Source organism: Oncorhynchus gorbuscha, linkage group LG16 (assembly GCF_021184085.1).
Source record: "Oncorhynchus gorbuscha isolate QuinsamMale2020 ecotype Even-year linkage group LG16, OgorEven_v1.0, whole genome shotgun sequence".
Taxonomy (NCBI): Eukaryota; Metazoa; Chordata; class Actinopteri; order Salmoniformes; family Salmonidae; genus Oncorhynchus; species Oncorhynchus gorbuscha.
The window spans coordinates 64,496,109-64,519,175 of NC_060188.1; the positions used below are offsets into that span (position 1 = coordinate 64,496,109).

The 23,067-nt window shown below is 42.3% G+C and overlaps 1 protein-coding gene across 1 annotated transcript in view; it reads right to left on the minus strand.

Annotated features, from left to right (window-relative positions):
- Positions 1-1,011: 1,011 nt before the first annotated feature.
- The window catches only part of LOC124000430 (protein EURL homolog), a 32,207-nt gene continuing 10,151 nt past the window's right edge, over positions 1,012-23,067 (minus strand). Inside the window, exons 3-5 of the mRNA XM_046306779.1 lie at positions 5,808-6,326; positions 4,831-4,893; positions 1,012-4,423 (exon numbers count right to left, since the gene is read on the minus strand). Of these exons, the coding sequence (XP_046162735.1) occupies positions 4,248-4,423; positions 4,831-4,893; positions 5,808-6,326 (758 nt within the window). The 3' untranslated portion in view covers positions 1,012-4,247. The remainder of the gene's footprint in view (positions 4,424-4,830; positions 4,894-5,807; positions 6,327-23,067) is intronic.

Below are 23,067 nucleotides of genomic sequence, written 5' to 3' on the forward strand. Positions count from 1 at the left end.
GATCTAAAGTCGTGCGCACTCACCAGATGATGATCTTTTGAAAGTTAACTTCTTGTTGAAAGTTATTCTTGATAAGGGTAAGTCGCTCTGGATAAGAGCGTCTGCTAAATGACTTAAATGGAAATGGAAATGGAAAAGCCAACAAACTAGCAACAACATCTTCTTTGACAACACCTGCTGAAGCCGCTGCAAACTAGCCGACAACAAAAGCTAGCTAGACTGTGGGAAACTACTGCTCACTATTGCGCAGTGACCTGTTGACCTTTAAGAAGGCAGCAGTTTACATACATTTTTGTAAAAACGGTCCCATCCATTAAGTCAAAATGTGATTGGTTGATTCCACTGTCACTCCAAAATGTTGCCCTAATACAGTTGAATGGCAGATGCCTTTATCTAGTTTCTATTGGCCTAGCCAATGGCTGATTTAGCTAGCTAGGTGTATCTCCGCAGACACCAGCAAAGAAAAATCCTGATTGGATTCTTTTTCTCTCTTCAACCCTTTCCTTTACAGAAAAAACTGAAGAGATTAAATCAGAACATAATTGAAAATCATTTTGTAATTATAATAACAATTGTATAAATCCCTAGCCCTTCCCTGAAGGTGTAGAAGGCACTCATTATTAACCCAAACACAGTGGGGAACAATTATTTGTAGATTATTTTCCCTCAGCATGCACTCTTTCACAATATAGAATGTCTAAATAATCCATATGTTCTGAAATATGAACACAGAAATACTGGACATTTTGAACTCTGTGGTGGTGATTTGACAAAATTACGATCATGGTCTTGATTTGGACTCGCATTTTTCTAGTCTTGTTGACTGCCCCCCCCCCTCAACTCAATTTGCCCTGGTCTTGGATCGGTCTCGAACACAGCCAGAGGGCTCTGATTAGAGACAATTGGTAATTTACTAGATTCCATAACATGATCTCATAAGTTGTTTTGTAGTCAACTCAATTGTCATACCTTGCCTACATCTATTCAGACAATATGACACCAAACAGAAAATGTATAAAAAATATTTTATTGAAATATTTTGGAAAAAAATACAAAACAATTTAGACAATTCATATAGGCAGTCAGCTCCACAAATAAACATTTTCTACAAAGAAATCCACACAGCACAGGCATAGTTCACACATTACTATATGTAGGATAGTTCACCCAAATGACATACTGAACGATGTATGATAACAATCCATGCTTCGGTTAAGTTTTCCTGGCACCTCTTACAAAAGAATGTTGGAGCATGTGGCACAAATCCCATTCAAGTCCTTGTACTGACTTTAGCATTTTTTGCACATCATGTTCAAATCTTCTATAAGTTACTGAGTTTCACAATACATTTGAGATACTATCGAAAGAGTTGGACATGATGCTCAAAAAAACTAATATGCCAAATGCGGGAAACATTGACAGGGAAATAAAACCAAAACATGGATTGCTGTCATACTTTACTGGGTAAGGAAAGCAAAGTCATTTTGTCATTTGGTATACCTATCCCTTTAATGTATATCAGACCAAGTAAATAATGAGTCATGTCAAATTTAGCAGAAAGGGGAAAGCAATGTAACGGGTATGTATGTACACTTTTCCAGATACACACACACAGCTAATGGACATTTACCCCAGACAGACACAGGTGGCTCACAGGTCTTTCCAACCAGGGAAGCAACCGTTCAGGCATATAATTTTACAAAACCTACAAACCACTCAGTGGACAAATCTGAAATGGCACCCCATCCCCTGGTAGAAGTACACTAGTACCACAGTATGAGTCATAATACCCATGAAGACAAGCAGTCAAACAGGGAAATGTTTCATATTGTTCTTCTACCATTAATTTTTCCCCATAGTGGATTGTTTTGAAAAACTAAAAATAAGGGTTGTTTCATGCAGGCTTACCTTGGTGTGATGTTTTTATAACCATGTAAATCTCTCTAGGACAAGGCAACTTAACAATATATTCACCTGTATTTACCCCCCAAAAATGAAATGCTAAATTAGCTGCTAATGTGGCTATCATGAAGAACTACAAATGGCATGATCCTGGTGAGACTGCAGAATCGAGGCAAAGGTAAGAATCTCTGGATTATCTAATGTTAGCTAAATGTAGTAATCAATAAATTGGCTACATTTCTTTAAAAATCGACAATTCTGTGAACTGTCTTGAGCCAGTTTTAAACTGACAATACATGTTAGCAAACGTGTCAGCTTGAGATGACATGCAGGAGCTTGCAGGGATTTGTAGTTTTGCATGTCTACTTTGATGCAAATTAGCATTTTAGATTGAGTAAATAGAGCCGAATATATTGATAAGTCACCTTGTCTGAGAGAGATTTACTTGGTTATCAAAACGTCACACCAGGGGAAGTCTACAAGAAACAGCCCTTATTTTAAGTGTATCTAGAAATCAGTAACTCATGCTCAGAAGAACACACCTATTAATCCAAACAAAACCAGGATGAGACAAAGCAGAGCTAAAACCTTTTGTGTAAACCCCAAAGGGGTCAAATCTGATCTCTTATAAAGAGGGTGACTGACATTGGGAGGTTCAAATACATCAACCTGATTTTAAGTGTTTCTTTCTTCCCAAAACAAACAAATTCATGTTGGGCCAATTATAGAACTATCCCAAGAGGCTCCACTTCAGTGGTACGAACCTCTGCAGTAATTTTAAACCACCACTTGAGGGTGTCTAAACATAAAGAAATCATGTTCTTAGTACAGCTGTTACCCAAATGTTCTTGAATAGTTCATTTGTTTGTCACTTTTTTTCTCTCTCAAAATCACTGATCTGACCAGGCTGGATAGGTGAAACAAATCATTATTTGGGTTCTTTCAGCTATATTGGTTCCTTCCAATCAGTGCCCTTAAAGCAGGAGGCAAGGGTAATTGTTGGACACATCCTGTTAAGATAAAACAGGATTCGGCAGTCTAGTTTGAGTTCACATATCCATACATTTGAACTCCACAAGGCATAGGCCTACCCCAGAAAATAATTGGCTAAAATTATAAATAAAATAAGTACAAACCAAATCACCTTTGAAACCCAAAACCAGAAGAGAAAAACAATATTGAAATAATTGATTACATACATTCATAACACAACATAACAGACCATGAAACCAGGGGAGAAGTGTTGAACGGTTCATAACAGAGGACATTACAGCTAAACCTATGTTATAGAATCACACATTTGTCATTGAGCCACATTTCAGGTGAATTTGGTATCAGTGTATTTATTCTATTGCATTTCACTATCAATTCTAGTTGGTCTAGCGAGGCCTATACTTGTAGGCCACAAGTAAAATAATAAATACTGACATTTGCTGCTTTGAAGCAAATAAAATACTTTGGTTTGGCGATTGGACCATATACCGCTTAGAGTCGGGCCTTCTCTGCTTTCAGCATGTATTTCATGTCACTCCCTTGATCAACTACAAGCATGACTTGTGCTCGACAGCCATAAAATACCTTACCAGTTGAAAAGAGAGAGAACTTAAGTTAAGACGATCAGAGAATAGCATTTGCAGCATACCACTAACAAAAAATGAAAATACAAAACCAAAAAAATATCATAATCCAAAACAGCTAAAATCCCACCTCCACTACATTGTGGGTGATGTAACAGAATCTTCATACCTCAGGAGTGGGTTTCACTGCACAGATTACTAAATAAAATCTCACCCCTCATTTAGAAACAGTTACCACAGCTGCAGAATAAGTCAACAAAATATTTGCTGAGGAGCGAGGAAATGGTGTAATGAAAATAACAAAAGAAGGCTAAATGTAAAAGATGAAAACCAAAAAATAAAATGTTGGTGAAAAGAAAACAACTTTAGCTAGATATGCAAACAAGATCTTGCTCACGTCACTGAATCAAATGCATTTGAATAGACATTCTTTCAAAAATACTTTATCTGCATAGGCAACAGGTCCACCAACAGATGGAATCAAAAACCCACAGTTCCCATTTGGAAGTCGATGATTCCCAAAGTCCTTCAATTTTATTGCCTTTCCTCAAGCCCTTTATTCAAGTACTGCAGTCAGAAAGCCTTAAGCATGATGAGAGGAGGCCAAGTCCATTCCTCGCTCATCTGCGACAAACCACACCACGCAGCAAGTCTTTCACAATACAAAGGGCACTGGCTAGAGGCCAGCCTGTGTCTGTAGCCCTGGGAGTGAGACAGCCAGCCCCTTGAGAGAGGCAGCCAAGCCAGGAAGGCACCCCCAGACTCTCCTCACTCCACGGGAGCATTGCTGCTGGCCTTGACCCCGGACCCGGCTCGGCTGATCTGCAGCCAGGGAAGCTTGGCACAGTTCTTGAAGAGCTGCTCGATAGCGATATGACGAACGTGCAGCTCCGACGCCAGCGAGTCTTTCTCCTGTACAGCCACCGTCAGCTCCTCAAACACCTCTGTAGAGGGGGAGGCAGAGATCAGTATAGCACAGGGTTAACACACACACACACACACACACACACACACACACACACACACACACACACACACACACACACACGATGGCATGACAGAGATCACAGAGCAAAGCAGTATATTGCAGGCCAGGGACCACACACAAAGACAACAATTTGTGACAAACAAGGAAATCAATTAAACAGATTAAGCAGAGGGGGCAGACAGCAATGACAACACAGTACCAGCAAAACATAATTCCACCTCACAAAGACACATCAAAAACAATAATGCAACATATTCACTTCCTTCCATTTATGGTCGTTTAAAACAAGAGACATTTCAAACCCATGCACTCAAATATATAATTCACAGTTACACTTTAATAGCCATCTATTGAAGTTCTTACTTTGAATCTGTAGCAGGAGCTGGTCATTCAGCTGGTGGAGTTCATCCACACTCATTTTAATCACTGGAAGATAAAACACAGATTGGGTCACAAAACAAGAACAACACAGCATGTGTGATAAAGTAAAGAAAACTTGTTCAGAACAGTCCTCTAACTAAACAACTAATGCAACCTCAGGGACTTGACACATAGCAACAACGAACTACGCAGAGCGAAGAGTCATATAGCTACACTGTCGTCATTTACTAAAGGAATGGAATTCTAACAACAGCATGAAAGAGCCACCGTCCTTGGGAGTTATCCCTCTACCCAAAGGACGTGCAGCAGGCACAAAAAACATTGGTGCTGTTACAGGGACGGGACGTGGACACTGAGGTAGGAGAGAGAAAGCTTTTCTCTGGAGTGTGATGGTATGGGGAAAGGAGGGAATGTGGTTGTCAAGGAGGAATGTGTGACGAGGATGCTCTAAAAACTGAGCCCTTGCCTGCATCACTACATTGTCTTGTGTGCCATTAATGAGTCCATATAAAAAAAGATCAGAGAACAGATCAGGAGGAGAGAAATGGACGCGACACATCCCATCTGTCTCCCTCCCACGTTTCCTCCCTTTTCAACACGCCTCCTCCCACTCAATGCCATTCATCACAGAGGCAGACACCTTCTGATCCAGCCTTGAGCTGTCTCTGATGAAGGGAATGTATGCAGGAAAGGCAGATCCCCTGAAGCCTCTCCAGTGATGACTGGGCTAAATAACACTGGCTACATTCTGACTTCTCTACCCTCCTAAAATGGTGCACTCGTTCCCAGAGGCTTCCTCTAGCCCCATGCTTAGGCTACATCAATACAATGTTTATTCTGTATGCAGAGAGCTCACTTCTGAAGAACAGAGGGGTAGAACATTTGACCACAGCCAGTGTGGTGTGTTGGGAATAGAGGAAGCGAGTTAGTGTTCATTACAGTTGGTATAAAGAACTCACACTCGTCTCTGCTGTGGCCATTGTTTGAGTGCAGCAGCTGGTGGTCTCCTCCAGAACACTGGCTGTGGCTATGAAGACCCCTCCTCCCTGTGGACCCCCACAGGCCCTGCCCGTCCTCCAGTAGTCCCAGCCCCTCGGCCGAGTGGCACTCCAGCATGCCTGTGGCGTAGTCCGGCAGCCCTCCTGCCCCCGTCCCCTGGTTCCAGCATGGGGTATAGCGAGGCACTTGGGCGTCTGACTGGGGAAGAAGTGTACGTTCTCCATTCTGGCTGTAGCAAAGGAGCTGGTGCTTGCCCCCCCGCCAGCCCGGACCTCCCTCTATGCTGACGGAGTCTTTGTTCTGGGCGTACTGAACAATACGGCTGATCTTCTGGCTCAGGGCAAGCTTCATTCCCTCGTAGGCACTGCGGGAGACCTTGGAGCGGGACAGCTTCTGGTTGGCGATGAGGTGGTACTTCTCAAAACACTCCCGGTGGCCCCGTAGGGATTTGGAGTGCAGGAGGGTCGCATGGGACACACCTGCAGCAAGCAGAGCAAGAGCGAGACCCATAGCAATCAGTCAGAGAAAACAATTAGCTACATGTTCTGTTTAGCAATAAATACTATATGTATTTCAAGGTATTGAACTGAGGGACATATTTCTAGGAAACAGAGGACTAAAAACTGAAATGATACAGTAAAAAAAAAGGTACTGTTGGCTTTGCTCTTTTTTTCAAAGTCAAGCCACTGCAGATTTCAATTATTTCCTGCTCTAGATGCTGTTCTAGAAGGACATAAAACTATAACGCTCTTACAGTACTGACTTACCGCATTTGACAAACGTTTCCTTTTTGGAATAAACCGATTGAAAGCAGCCTAAAATAGGCAGATTTAAGTGTTTTTATGTCCAGGGGAAAGCTACTTATAGTAGGCTTAGCTTCTGAACCATTGAGAGAGCAGGGCTGGGAGATTGACCGATCTTAAAATGGACAGATATATGCTGGGCTAAATTTACAATTTTAATAGGGACTATCTAAAGATTGCAGTGACCTGCCAGCACAGACTAACCTAAATGACTAGCTATCATCTTCTCAATATCTAAAACAGCTTTTCAAAGAAACTAGCCCATTAATGCATTTCAGGTTAACTGAATTTGTAAAAGAACAGAGTTAAGTACCATCATTTTCAAAGATAAATGTTTTAGGCAGGCCTTCCTGTTTAAGGATGTTTCTGAAATCCTTCTGAAGAATCTCATTGAGTAACTATTAATAGAGACTGTGAGCGCTCCAGAGACTGTGAGCGCTCCAGAGACTGTGAGCGCTCCAGAGACTGTGAGCGCTCCAGAGACTGTGAGCGCTCCAGAGACTGTGAGCGCTCCAGAGACTGTGAGCGCTCCAGAGACTGTGAGCGCTCCAGAGACTGTGAGCGCTCCAGAGACTGTGAGCGCTCCAGAGACTGTGAGCGCTCCAGAGACTGTGAGCGCTCCAGAGACTGTGAGCGCTCCAGAGACTGTGAGCGCTCCAGAGACTGTGAGCGCTCCAGAGACTGTGAGCGCTCCAGAGACTGTGAGCGCTCCAGAGACTGTGAGCGCTCCAGAGACTGTGAGCGCTCCAGAGACTGTGAGCGCTCCAGAGACTGTGAGCTCAGAGACTGTGAGCGCTCCAGAGACTGTGAGCGCTCAGAGACTGTGAGCGCTCCAGAGACTGTGAGCGCTCCAGAGACTGTGAGCGCTCCAGAGACTGTGAGCAGAGACTGTGAGCGCTCCAGAGACTGTGAGCGCTCCAGAGACTGTGAGCGCTCCAGAGACTGTGAGCGCTCCAGAGACTGTGAGCGCTCCAGAGACTGTGAGCGCTCCAGAGACTGTGAGCGCTCCAGAGACTGTGAGCGCTCCAGAGACTGTGAGCGCTCCAGAGACTGTGAGCGCTCCAGAGACTGAGTGTTGGGTCATATTAGAACCTCCAGGTTCCCCAGAGGGAAAGGATCACCTGGGATTGACAACACTTCCTCAATTTGGACTGCAAGAGGCCATTCTCTCCAACGCATTTAACACACAGAGAAAATGCAGGGGAATTTACCTCAGACACCACATCCAAAGTCAAACAACCTTGAAGTAAACCGGGGACACTGGCAATCATGAAAACACTGAATGGAGCGCACACAGTGTGAAAGAGAAAGTGAGCAAACAAGCGAGCATGTTTGTACAGGCTTAGTCTTCAGCCTACATATCACGCAGACAGACGTGCTGGAGCCTGCAGCTAGGGGATTGGTCTAGGTCAAGACTGAGTACAAGGCAGTAAGACAGATGCTCGTTAGGTAGGTTCACCTCAGACACTTCTCCAGGAAAGAGAGAAGAGATAATGGCATGCGGCCTCCAAATGACGAGTCTAAATGTGCTAGGCCTATAAACTACCCCCAAAAAGTTCAGTCAATATCAGTCACCAGAAAGCATTCGCCTCAGCTTTAAGATAAAGGATGAAAAAAAATGAAAGCTCAAACTAAAATCATGTCAACGAGATAAGGCTATTTCCTGCTCTTTTACATTCATGTCAGGGCCAACAGGAAGACACTTAACTGAAGCCATTTCCCAGACAAAAGAGGAAGTGGAGGCCAAGAACTTTAGCCAAGCCCAGCTCTCAAACAAACACTAGGGCTGGGTGATATGGCCAAAATATCATATCACAATATTTTTATAATTTATGGCAGTGGCGCAGTATTTTGTTTCTGAATAATAAAAGTTTTAAATATATGTTAAGATTAGTGCATGATCCTAGAATGGCAACAAATTAATTAGTGATATTAATGGTTTTTCTCCATTCATAGTTTTATACCCGGACCAAACTTGGACAAAACTGACAGCAAAGTTGGCCAATTTGTATAACTTTTCATTCATACTAAACAAAAATATGGATGCAAAATGTAAGGTGTTGGTCCCATGTTTCATAAGCTGAAATAAAAAGATCCCATACATTTTTCATACACACAAAAAGCTAATTTATCTAATTTTATGCACAAATTAGTTTACATCCCTGTTAGTGAGCATTTCTCCTTTGCCAAGAGAATCCATCCACCTGACAGGTGTGGCATATCAAGAAGCATGATCATTATTACACAGGTGCACCTTGCGCTGGGGACAAGAAAAGGCCACTAAAATGTGCATATATATATATTTTTTTAACCTTTAACCTGGGCAAGTCAGTTAAGAACTAATTCTTATTTACAATGAAAGCCTACGGGGAACAGTGCCTCGTTCAGGGGCAGAAAGACAGATTTTTACCTTGTCAGCTCAGGGATTCAAACCAGCAATCTTTCAGTTACTGGCCCAACTCTCTAACCACTAGGATACCTGCCGCCCCAGCAGTTGGCATGCTGACTGCAGGAATGTCCACCAGAGCCTTTGCCGGAGAATTTAATGTTAATTTCTTTACCATAAGCCGCCTCCAACATAGTTTTAGAGAATTTGTAGGTACGTCCAACAAGTCTCACAACCGTAGACCATGTGTAACCACACCAGCCGATGACCTCCACTTCCAGCTTCTTCACCTGCGGCACTGTCTGAGGTCAGCCACCTGGACAGCTGATGGATCTGAGGAGTATTTCTGTCTGTACTAAAGCCCTTTTGTGGGGAAAAACTCACTGATTGGCTGGGCCTAGCTCTCCAGTGGGTGGCTGCACCACTGCCCAGTCATGTGAAATCCATTAGATCAGGGCCCAATTTATTTATTTCAATTGACCGATTTACTTATATGAACTGCAACTCAGTAAAATTGTTGAATGTTGCGTTTATATATATTTTTTCAGTATAATTTAGCACTATCAAAATATTGTTATAAAATGATATTGTAAAAATCCATACCGGTACGTGGATCCATACCCATTCACAATATAATCATCCAACCCTAAAACGCAGACACTGTGGGCAGCTTGGCTGCCTGTCACAGAAAACAGAAAAGCATCGAGTTGTCCAACGCTGTAGGCTTTAAGACATGATCATCAGCTGACTTGCTTGTGCTAACCAACCGTCACACAAGCACACCGTGTTTATACTAAGAACAAGCCAAATTATGCCTATACAATAATATTGGTGTGTACCCTGAAACAGACAGCTGTTTGGTGAATAAGTCTTATGAGGAAGCTGTGAGGCTAGAAAATTCTAGAGGCTTGGAGAGCTGGTCTGGGACTGTGTGTGTGTCCCTGGCTACTGAACTTTCCCAAAGTCCAACCTGCATACCAGTTACCAGGAGCTTCATAAACCACCAAGCCAAAAGCCACGTATTAAGCGATCAGATAATCAGGCTTCGACCACCGACTGGTTCGTCCCATCACAAAATAACACAGGCCCAACAGTCATATCACAGGCCCACAACCAGAGCAGTGTACCACCAGCCAAACAGAGTGGAGCTAAGCTCCCAGCCATGTGCTAAGCAGCTTAGCAGCTAGCCAGCACTACTCTATCACACACACAATTCAGAGGTGAGTCAATGTCTTCAGCAGTGGCAGTCAACTCGTCAGAGGCATAAGCACAACGCTGATGAGAAATAGGCTCCAAAACACTCCAGCCTGTGAATCATCCTTTTGTTGGCTTTAGCACATCTCCAGTGGAAGCAGTTTACCTGACCTTCAGAGAAACAAAGCCACAGAGCAGCCACAGAACAACCTCATCTGAGCACTGCGTAAACCATCCACCATGTCCTCAGAGTCAGAGTACTGTTTGAATGGTATCGGTCTGTGTAAAAGCTAAGGGAGCATATACAGAGCAGGCAAACATTACATGAAGAATGATGAGTCACCATGCCATGGTTAGTAGTAACTAACGACAATCGGAAACGCTAATCCTCGGCCCTAAAGTAGTCGTGCTCTTATCCATCTGATCTAATCCTGCTCTGTCTATTTAGCAAACACACTTTGCCACAACTCTCCAGACTGGAGGCCGGGAGGGTCAGTGAATGTGGGGGCTGTCATGGAAACCGTAGGCCTAATCTTAACATATGTAATCTAAGACCAGACAGCCTGTATTTTCATGGCTCAGGCTCACTCACTCCATCAGAACCTGTTCTTTCCCTTCTCTACTATTCATCAATGCTGTCCAAGACTGGAGATAGTAGGCCACACCTCTGATTATGTCTCTAGAAGTATGGCCAGGCTTAGTTTCAGAGGATCGATAGAATATCACCATTGTAAATCTACTGTAGACGTGTAGTTGTTTACTGTACATGTCACTAACAGGCCATTTAGAACAAAAGGTGACGGAAATTATTTTCTGAAAACAACTCACGGTTCCTTATAGTGTTCTTGGCAAAATGAGTTGAATTCTATCATGATGTGACGTTGGTTTAACCTACTTAGTAACACTCCCTTAGCTATAGGGAACTGCTTTTTGTGTGTGTAGGCCTACATTGGGCAAGGACATTCGATTATTGACACAGTTTAGGAGTCGTTGGGGCCAGGGTAGGAGGTTGGTAGTAAAAAAAATGGGGCAGGGGTCATGGTGATATCATGTCCAAATAGAACTTGACATGGCTGAAAGTGTCGCAGATGTCAACAGCTGCAGAGCTAAGCCTGGATCACAGACAGAGCTCACATTTGTACAGTACACCAGAGAGTTAATTAGTCACACTTTGGTCCTGCCGCTGCTCTACTGAGTGGTGGATGGGGAAGAAGAGGGGCTTTTAACTGGTTGGGGTGAACAAAAACTAACCCAAGAGGTTCATATCGTGGGTTAAGCAGACAACTATTACCTTTTTACGTTGCATTCATATGGGTGATAGTGTATTTAGGCAGGTCCATCTAGATAGAGCTGAACAGCATATGGTGCAAATGATTAATGTATTAGCCTAAATATTCTACTGTATTCCCAAAACATTGGCCTATTACTACAATTCAAAAAAGGCATTTGGTCCAAAACTGGAATTAGTACTGAAAGCCACAGATTACACTTTACCACCCCAAAATAAATGCCCTGAAAGCCATTCATGCTCAGTGGGTTGGTGGAATAGTAGCTCTGGGCACAGCTACGGCAAAGACAGCATGTTTCTCAATCTCCAACTATAGACAGAGGTCTAGTGCCCAAAAGTTTCAGCATGGACGGCACCTAAGGATGTAACGATTCACCGATATGCATCAGTCCCCGGGTTCAAATGTTTAAGATATGAGTGCATTGGTCCCTGGGACCCAAAACGATCCAAATGTTGCATGCGTTGGTCAGAAAATCTGTGTTACAATTCGCTGGTCCACAATTTATTTTGTTCAAATTACTTTTTTTTACCTTCCGAAAATACCTAATATTTTGTGACAACTGCGTCCACTCCAGTGTCAAGCTAAGTATGTAATTATGTTAACAGTCATTGATCTGCAATTAATTTTGAATGTCAAACAACCCCAAACAATATCAGTAGCCTAGTCAAACTGTGCGCTATGCGTAGAGTCACACCTTGACCAAAGAGAGGGAGGCATTTTCCTGACTTGGCACATCTGCGCATCACCTACAACGTTCAAATGTTTATGAAATGACCTGCGCAATATTAGGCATTATTTGTTTAGTGACAACCAACGTAATTATAGGAAGGCTACATGCTGATCAGGGCTTACATTACATTTAGATTCTCACTGAGGGTGAACCTGAATAGTTTTGCTTGAAACAATCTGTATGCAAACACACACCGTTCAAAGGTCACTTAGAAATGTCCTTGTTTTCCATGAAAGCACACATGAAGTGAGTTGCAAAATGAATAGGAAATATAGTCAAGATGTTGACAAGGTTATAATGACTTTTAATTGAAATCATAATTGTGTCCTTCAAAATTTGCTTTCATCAAAGAATTCTCTAGTTGCAGCAAATATAGCCTTGCAGACCTGTGACATTCTAGTTGTCAATTTGTTGAGGTAATCTGAAGAGATTTCCCCCCATGCTTCCTGAAGCACCTTCCACAAGTTGGATTGGCTTGATGGGCACTTCTTACATACCATACAGTCAAGCTGCTCCCACAACAGCCAGTCTGAGATATGGCTTTTTCTTAGCAACTCTGCCTAGAAGGCCAGCTTCCCGGAGTCTCCGCTTCACTGTTGACATTGAGACTGTGTTTTGCAGATACTATTTAATGAAGCTGCCAGTTGAGAACTTGTGAGATGTCTGTTTCTCAAACTAGACACTAATGTACTTGTCCTCTTGCTCAGTTGTGCACTGGGGCCTCCCACTCCTCTTTCTAGTCTGGTTAGGGCCAGTTTGCGCTGTTCTGTGAAGGGAGTAGTACACAGCATTGGACGAGTTCTTCATTTTCTTGGCTATTTCCCGCATGAAATAGCCTTCATTTCTCGGAACAAAAATAGACTGACGAGTTTCAGAAGAAAGTCCTTTGTTTCTGGCCATTTTGAGCCTGTAATCGAACCCACAAATGTGGATGCTCCAGATACTCAACTAGTCTAAAGTAGGACCGTTTTATTGCTTCTTTAAAATCAGGAAAACAGTTAATTGCAAAAGTGTTTTCCAATGATCAATTAGTCTTTTAAAATGATCAACTTGGATTAGCTAACACAACGTGCCATTGGAACACAGGAGTGATGGTTATTGATATTGGACCTCTGTACGCCTTTGTAGATATTCCATAACAAATCATCCGTTTCCAGCTACAATAGTCATTTACAACATTAACAAAGTCTACTTTTCTTTCAAAAACAACTACATTTCTGAGTCACACCTAACTTTTGAACAGTGCGATATATGTATATACAGTGGGGAGAACAAGTATTTGATACACTGCCGATTTTGCAGGTTTTCCTACTTACAAAGCATGTAGAGGTCTGTAATTTTTTATCATAGGTACACTTCAACTGTGAGATACGGAATCTAAAACAAAAATCTAGAAAAATCACATTGTATGATTTTTAAGTAATTAATTCGCATTTTATTGCATGACATAAGTATTTGATCACCTACCACAAGATCTCACCTTGTGGGGCATCAATGATCATGAGGAAGGTGAGGGATCAGCCCAGAACTACACAGCAGGACATGGTCAATGGCCTGAAGAGAGCTGGGACCACAGTCTCAAAGAAAACCATTAATAACACACCGGCATGGATTAAAATCCTGCAGAGCACGCAAGGTCCCCCTGCTCAAGCCAGCGCATGTTCAGGCCCGTCTGAAGTTTGCCAATGACCATCTGGATGATCCAGAGGAGGAATGGGAGAAGGTCATGTGGTCTGATGAGACAAAAATAGAGCTTTTCGGTCTAAACTCCACTCGCCGTGTTTGGGGGAAGAAGAAGTATGAGTACAACTCTAAGAACACCATCCCAACCGTGAAGCATGGAGGTGGAAACATCATTCTTTGGGGATGCTTTTCTGCAAAGGGCACAGGACGACTGCACCGTATTGAGGGGAGGATGGATGGGGCCATGAATCCCGAGATCTTGGCCAACAACCTCCTTTCCTCAGTAAGAGCATTGAAGATGGGTCATGGCTGGGTCTTCGAGCATGACAACGACCCGAAACACACAGCCAGGGCAACTAAGGAGTGGCTCCGTAAGAAGCATCTTAAGGTCCTGGAGTGGCCTAGCCAGTCTCCAGACCTGAACCCAATAGAAAATCTTCGGAGGGAGCTGAAAGTCCGTATTGTCCAGCGACAGCCCTGAAACCTGAAGGTCTGTATGGAGGAGTGGGCCAAAATCCCTGCTGCAGTGTGTGCAAACCTGGTCAAGAACTACAGGAAATGTATGATCTCTGTAATTGCAAACAAAGGTTTCTGTACCAAATATTAAGTTCTGCTTTTCTGATGTATCAAATACTTATGTCATGCAATAAAATGCTAATTAATTACTTAAAAATCATACAATGTGATTTTCTGAATTTTTGTTTTAGATTCAGTCTCTCACAGTTGAAGTGTACCTATGATAAAAATGACAGACCTCTACATGCTTTGTAAGTAGGAAAACCTGCAAAATCGGCAGTGTATCAAATACTTGTTCTCCCCACTGTATATACTCTCATTGGCTATGTCATAGTTTATTTTCAAAGATAAATATTAATACATTACTAGCTATATAAACACTTTTACTCTCTAAAAATGACAAAGGAGCTAGTGGGCGATGGTGATTTGAAATCAAAAGTTGCTCCCCCTTTCTGATAGTGTGGGGTGTGGTAGATGCCCAGTTTCCCTTATGGCTCAGCTAAGGTGTCTACATAGACCATAGATCTAAAATATATATATACACGCCAGCTCAGAGGGCCAGCTCCTGAGCTTCATCAGAAGTAGATTTTAATTTAGAATGAAAGATGGATATGTGTTTATGGAACAAATTTTAGTGCATCGGATCACATCAATTCATTCCTCTAATCTAACTGAATCGCACTGAATCACTTCAAACTAAAACGTATAGTTTCTGTATCGTATCAGAACCAATGTACCTAGATATCTATTGAATCGTCTTGAAGGGGAAAGATGCACAACCCTAGCAGCTCCATTTAAGACATTCATCATTTTGAAGAGGTGGTCAACTGGATGGGACTTTGTATGGGTTAAGGAAGGATCACATAACTCCTTCCAGGTCACCAGAGGGATCAGCCTTTAACATAGGCTAATCAGAGCAGTTTACACCTCAAGGTGAGACGTTCAGCCACAATGAACAGGTCGTTTAGACCAGAGAGCAGCACAATGACCCCTAACAGCAGCACATAGCGGCAGCATCAGCTCCATCATTCCACTGTATTAATTCAGACTGAGCCTCTCTCGTCTCTGACGTTGACGCAGGTTAGAGTGGCGGCTCTCTCAGGTGGTTAGCCTACTCTGACTCAGCAGCCGGAGGCCTGTCAGCTACAGGGAAAAACAAACTCCAGCTGTGAAACTTATGTATTCTGACTCATAGCTGGTTAAATCTTCAAAGGATATTGAATGCGTTTAGTGCTCTTCTGAAAGAGCTCCCAGGATTCCATTTACATAGAGGGATGAGCACTCACTGCTGTGGTGAATGGCAGAGGCGAAGAAAAAAAAAAAACACAATTTAAAAACAAAAAAGATTGCTCAAATGTCCCCTAAACTCAATTATAAAAAGGCTTAGACAGAGACAAAACATAGGCTAGGTTATAGCCAACCACAACTACTATAAAAACAGCCTCATCTCTCCCACAGAGGAACATCAAACTGTAGCTTGTCTGACCTGGAAGACTGTTGGGGGTGTGAGGGAAGGACTGCAGTAATAGTCATGTTCCATTGTCTGCACTAGAGGTCGACCGATTAATCAGAATGGCTGATTAATTAGGGCCGATATGAAGTTTTCATAACAATCGGAAATCGGTATTTTTGGGTGCCCATTTTTTTTTTACACCTTTATTTAATCTTTATTTAACTAGGCAAGTCAGTTAAGAACACATTCTTATTTTCAATGACGGCCTAGGAACCGTGGGTTAACTGCCTAGTTCAGGGGCAGAATGAGAATGACATGGCAGCTCGGGGGATCCACTCTTGCAACCTTACAGTTAACTAGTCCAACACAATAACGACCTGCCTCTCTCTCATTGCATTCCACAAGGAGACTGTTACGCAAATACAGTAAGCCAAGGTAAGTTGCTAGCTAGCATTAAATGTATCTTATAAAAAACAATCAATCATAATCACTAGTTAACTACACATGGTTGATGATCTTACTAGATATTATCTAGCGTGTCCTGCGTTGCATATAATCTGACTGAGCATACAAGTATCTAAGTATCTGACTGAGTGGTGGTAGGCAGAAGCAGGTGCGTAAACATTCATTCAAACAGCACTTTCGTGCGTTTTACCAGCAGCTCTTCGTTGTGCGTCAAGCATTGCGCTGTTTATGACTTCAAGCTTATCAACTCCCAAGATGATGCTCGTGTAACCGAAGTGAAATGGCTAGCTAGTTAGCGCGCGCTAATTGTCGTTTTGTTGCTGGTTCGAGCCCAGGGAGGAGCGAGGAGAGGGACGGAAGCTATACTGTTACACTGGCAATACTAAAGTGCCTATAAGAACATCCAATAGTCAAAGGTTAATGAAATACAAATGGTATAGAGGGAAATAGTCCTATAATTCCTATAATAACTACCACCTAAAACGTCTTACCTGGGAATATTGAAGACTCATGTTAAAAGGACCCACCAGCTTTCATATGTTCTCATGTTCTGAGCAAGGAACTTAAACGTTAGCTTTCTTACATGGCACATATTTTACATGGAACATATTGCACTTTTACTTTCTTCTCCAACACTTTTTTTTTGCATTATTTAAACCAAATTGAACAGGTTTCATTATTTACCCCCCCCCCCCCCCCCCCTGCTGTGCAATGTATCTGAACAGTCACATCTGACTAAGATCATAACATGGTGACCAGAACACTGTCTGAGCTGACAGGGGAGTCTTACACAGAAAAAAAATGTTCTGTGAGTTTAGAGTGACGAAAAGTAGCTAGCTAACAGCTCTCTCACGGCTTGCCATTAAGAAGCCCAAAGCGGAGCCGTTGCTATGGACACTCACACACGCAGAGCGGCAGCTCAGGGAGCAGGGGACAGACAGTGACAAGCAGCTAATGGATATGGGGGAAGTTATTTCTGATTCAGCAGGGCAGGGCTGTAAATTTGGAGGAAACAAACACTGGACAGGGTAGGGCCTGAATGTCACGAGCATTAAATGTCATGTAGACCTCTAAGACCAAACATAAGCAAGCACACTCAGACATGACAGAACAGAGCTTGATCTTCATATCCTTTCTTCACACTGAAGGGGCCAGACAGGCCGCACAGTTCCTTATTCCAACCTATTCAAAACAACAGACTGCTACTGCTCCTACTGGACCTCCCCTGTTGTCTGCGTGGTTTCCACAGTCAATAACTCAATGACCACAAAAGAAAGTGTCTCGTTCAACGACAGCCTCTTTTTTTTAGTTGATATTCTTGCTAGCTACAGTGTGTGTGTGTGTGTGTGTGTGTGTGTGTGTGTGTGTGTGTGTGTGTGTGTGTGTGTGTGTGTGTGTGTGTGTGTGTGTGTGTGTGTGGACTAGAGCTTGTTAGTGCAGTATGTCGGTGCAGTGTGTTGTCTGACTCTAGCTACATGTAAGGAGTGTGCGCGTCAGCAGCTAACAACAGACAAGCCTGAACATCTATCCTTCGTGCTACGTTAGGGGGAAGCTGTGGGTGTGGAGTTGAAAGTGGTTAGACACGCACAAACAGCCCTATAGACCTACCCTCCAACAACAGTGCAAGCATGTAGGCCTAGATATCATCTGTCTTGAACTATCAAATGTATCCTAGTAGATGAGAATGTGGTGTCGCGTTGATGAATATTCAGCAGCGCTAATTCACCCATGAGCTACAGTCCAAGCGAGACACTGTGGGTGTTACTCAAAATGCATACTACCGTGCTGCAAGCACGCAAACTGGAGCATGGGAGGGTTGGATTAAGAGTCCAAATCAAAGTATGAGAAACGGAGCACAGAGGGCACTTCTCGGATGTGTACTCCATTTGTACATATTTTGAAGCATGCATAGATGCAAGCTTCAACGGAAAGTAGTCACAGGAATATGACGCAACCACGTAAAAGCAATGCAAATTTTCTTGAAATTAATGCTGCTGATTATTTGAGCTGAAGCGTGAGAAAATAAACTGATTTCGAAATTAAATGTTGCGCATTCACATCTCATATGTTGCCTGACTACAATATTTTATCTTGATACGTTAATAAATACATACTGTGTTAATGGTGGCATGTTTACCTGCCTACAATACCGACTGTAGTGTACGTAAATCATAAGCACATAGTAGGGCAAACTGGCTAGCTTCTAATGCTCCTGTTACTTAGCTAGCTACCCACAAAGAATTTACATCTAACCTTGCATAACATTAGTTGGTCATATTCACCTGTTAAATGATCTTGTCAAGCTCGATCCACATATATATCTAGCTGATAATTATGAAGTAAAACGTTTGGTTTATGTATAATCTTGTTTTGTCTTTATTGCCATTGTCCTGGCTGGAAGAAGGTTTAGTGAATGGTAAGTCCAATGTAAGTCAATAGGGCTAACTGGCTAGCAACAAAAAATTTGTAGCTAGCTACCTAAGTAGAATTGACATCTACCTTGCATAACATTAGTTTTAGGTCATTTTTGACTGTTTAACCTCTCTTGAGATAGGGGGCAGTATTTTGACGCCCGGGTGAAAGCGTGCCCACAGTAAATAGCCTGTTACTCAGGCCCAGAAGCTAAGACATGCATATAATTGGTAGATTTTGATAGAAAACACTAAAGTTCACAAAACTGTAAATATTATGTCTGAGTATAACAGAACTGGTATGGCAGGCGAAACCGCGCAGACAAACCATCCCAAAAAATAGCTGTAGTGTTTCCAAGCGTGTGGATGAGAGCGCGTTCTTTGGTATTTTTCTCCGGTAAAGACAATAACGATTCTCCGTCTTAAATTGTATATTTTATTAACGTATTAGGGTACATCAGGTTTGATTATAAATGTTGTTTGACTTATTTGGAAAAGTTTTAGTAACGTTTGGGATTCGTTTTGTATGCATTTTGATGGAGGGAAACAGGGTGGATTATTGACTGGAGCGCGCCAGCTAAGTTTTATGGATATAAAGGATATTATTGAACAAAAGGACCATTTGTGATGTAACTGGGACCTTTTGGAGTGCCAACAGAAGACGATCAGAGGTAAGGCATTTTTTATGTCGCTATTTCTGACTCGTGTCGCACCTGTCTGGTTGAAATATGTTTTTCATGTTTTTGTATGCGGGGCGCTGTCCTCAGATGATTGCATGGTGTGCTTTCGCCGTAAAGCCTTTTTGAAATCTGACACTGCGGATTAACAAGAAGTTAAGCTTTATTTTGATACATTACTTATGATTTTATGAAAGTTAAATATTTATAATACTGTAGTTTGAATTTCACGCTCCGCAATTTCACCGGATGTTGGCCAAGTGGGACGCTACCGTCCAAAATAAGTTAACTAGCAGGGATGCAAATTTGTCAATTTTACTGCCGACTAACTGACCCTTATTAACCGGTCAACAAACGGTTGACGTGACCAACAGAAAATACTATCAGAGATCTGTGGAAGCGTCTCGTCATTATATGTTTCCGACCTAACAATGCGGGAAGGCAGGCAACAAGCTTAGTCCCAAAATAAGCCCATAGAAACACATTGGGCTTATTTTGTACAGATTTTGTTGAGTGAAACCTCTCGCTTCGCCTCTTACGCTCTGATATTATGCACACACACACAGACCAGAAATGTGTCATTAAGAGCTTAATGGAAACATGCAACAATAGCAAGCCGATCGTCTTAGTCAAAAGGATATATAGCCTATTATTGAAGACGCAACTCCTGTCATGAAGCAGCTAATAAAATGTAATTTTCAATGTGTTGTAAACAGATCACCTAATGCGAGCAGTTCCATGTGTGACAGATTAAAATCTCAGTTAGAAACTTCCAAAGAGGGGGAATCTAATCGCAACAACTATGATGGGTTGCTAATATGACTAAGATTGTGTCTTTGGCTTCTGGACAACGAAAGAATGTTGATATGAAAAGCAATAGAACAAGAGAGAAATGCTTGTTATTGGCATGAGGAATTCTTTATAAAATAATTGGTTTTCTATGGATTGATTTCCACAAGGCTAATTTTGAAGCAAGGTAAGACATGCCTCATTATTTGAAGTTAAGTAAAACATCCAGGTTTCAAACAATTATACTGCATCCAGGGCACATTGCAAAGTGGTGGGTGACGTGTTGATAGTCAACGGTAGGCAGGCTATACAGTGCATTTGGAAAGTATTCAGACCCCTCGACTGACATTTTGTACAGATCCTCTCATCCTCGGGCAGGTTGGATGGGGAGCTTCGCTGCACAGCTATTTTCAAGTCTCTCTAGAGATGTTCGATCGGGTTCAAGTCCGGGCTCTGTCTGGGCCACTCAAGGACATTGAGACTTGTCCCGAAGCCACTCCTGTGTTGTCTTGGTAGTGTGCTTCGGATCGTTGTCCTGTTGGAAGCGGAACCTTCGACCCAGTCTGAGGTCCTAAGCGCTCTGGAACAGGTTATCATCAAGGACCTCTGTGCTTCGCTCCAGTCATCTTTCCCTTGATCCTGACTAGTCTACCAGTACCTGCCGCTGAAAAACATCCCCACAGCATGAATCTGCCACAATTATACTTCACCGTAGGGATGGTGCCACGTTTCTTCCAGATGCCATTCAGGCCAAGAAGTTCAATCTTGGTTTCATCAGTCCACAGAATCTTGTTTCTCATGGTTTGAGAGCCCTTTAGGTTACATTTGGCAAACCCCAAGCGGGCTGTCATGTGCCTTTTACTGAGGAGTGGCTTCCATCTAGCCACCCTACTATAAAGGCCTGACTGGTGGACTGCTGCAGAGATGATTGTCATCCTGGAAGGTTCTCCCATCTTCACAAAGCAACTCTGGAGCTCTGTCAGTAACAAATCGGGTTCTTGGCCACCTCCCTGGCAAAGGCCCTTCTCCTCCGATTGCTCAGTTTGACCAGCTCTAGTAAGAGTCTTGGTGGTTCCAAACTTCTTCCATTTAAGAACGATGGAGGCCACTGTGTTCTTGGAGACCTTCAATGCTGCAGAAAGGTTTTGGTACCCTTCCTCAGATCTGTGCCTCGACACGATCCTGTCTCGGAACTCCACAAACAATTCCTTCAACCTAGTGGCTTGGTTTTTGCTCTGACATGCACTGTCAACTGTGGGACCTTATATAGACAGGTGTGTGCCTTTCACAATCATGTCCAATCAATTGAATTTACAACAGGTAGACTCCAAACAAGTTGTAGAAACATCAAGGATGATCAATGGAAACGGGATGCACCAGAGCTCAATTTCAAGTCTCATAGCAAAGGGTCTGAATAGTTATGTGAATTAGTTATTTTTCATAAATGTGCAACAATTTCTAAAAAACTTTTTGCTTCCTCATTAATGGGTATTCTATGTAGATCGAGGAAAAACAATTTTGTCAAATGTCAAGGTGTCTGAAATACTTTCCGAATGAACTGTATATAGACTATGTACTATGTGTGCTTTAATGACGAATTGAGATTGAATAGCCATTGCATTGTTGCGCAATGACTGGATTTTAAAACCATAGTGAATTATTGCAATGTTTGTTTATTTGTCAATTAATCCCATAAGGGATGGGTTGCCAATTTGACACAATTATTATTATTTTTTAATAATTCATTCAGCAGGTTTCACTCCAGTAGCCTGCAGGCTTTTTGAGGAGTTCTCGAGCTGCCTGACAGGTGGTAGGCTATTCCACTCCTCAAACTTGACTCTGTATGTTGTGCACGTGATAAATAAGATGCACGACGACAACAAAAATACATACGTGCCAATTGATTTCCCAATAGACCAACAAGGATGACCATTTTTGCATTTTTTAATGCATTTTTGGCAGCTAACCGATTAACATCACTACCAACCAGGGCCTAAAATTAACACCCGACACCTGCGGGTAGATTTAGGCATTGGCAGGTAAGATGTCCATTTCACTAGCCACATTGGCAGGTGGTCAGGGCTCCCCAGTGTGAGCATTTCACTCGCATATGTGAATAAAAATAGTAAAGTATGATCACATTTATAGTAAATACTAAAGTAGCTGGTTTCAAGTATTTCTGTCGTTTTGTTTCATAGCTGGTCAATTAAATCGCACAAAGTCAAAAAACTACAAATCCTATATAGCCTATTCCACCTCGCGCTGAAACACTGCTTGGGGACTGTGCGCACATGAAGAGCTGAGTGAAAGATTCATATTCATAAGCGCTGTGCACAGGCATAAAAGTTAGTCTAATTTACTTGGAACGAAAGTCTACTGTCCTTGCGTTTCTTGGCTATTTACATTAATTTGTTCACAAGCTAGGTTGTTTTACTATGTTTGAGTTTCAACTGCTATGGAAGAGAAGACCACACTTCTACAAGTCAGACTCAATCTCACAAGCACAAACATGACTAGTCACGCTACCACAACCTCCCACCCTTAAAAGGGGCAAGTGAAAATGTTTGACTCATGTGTTATTTTGGTTAAAAGTTCAAACATTTTTTAATTAAAATATACCACATTACTTCTTACTAGTAATATAATTATTTTATAAGCATTACAAAGCGTGGTCATCTTATTTTTGTGTTTTGTTGGTGTAATTCGAAACAGGGGAAAAAATATTTTGGCTGGTAAAAATATATGAACGGCAGGAGGACCCAAAAGTTAACTGCTTCTCAAATGTAATGTTTTATGCGTTCTCCACACTCTCGTCCTAACAAGA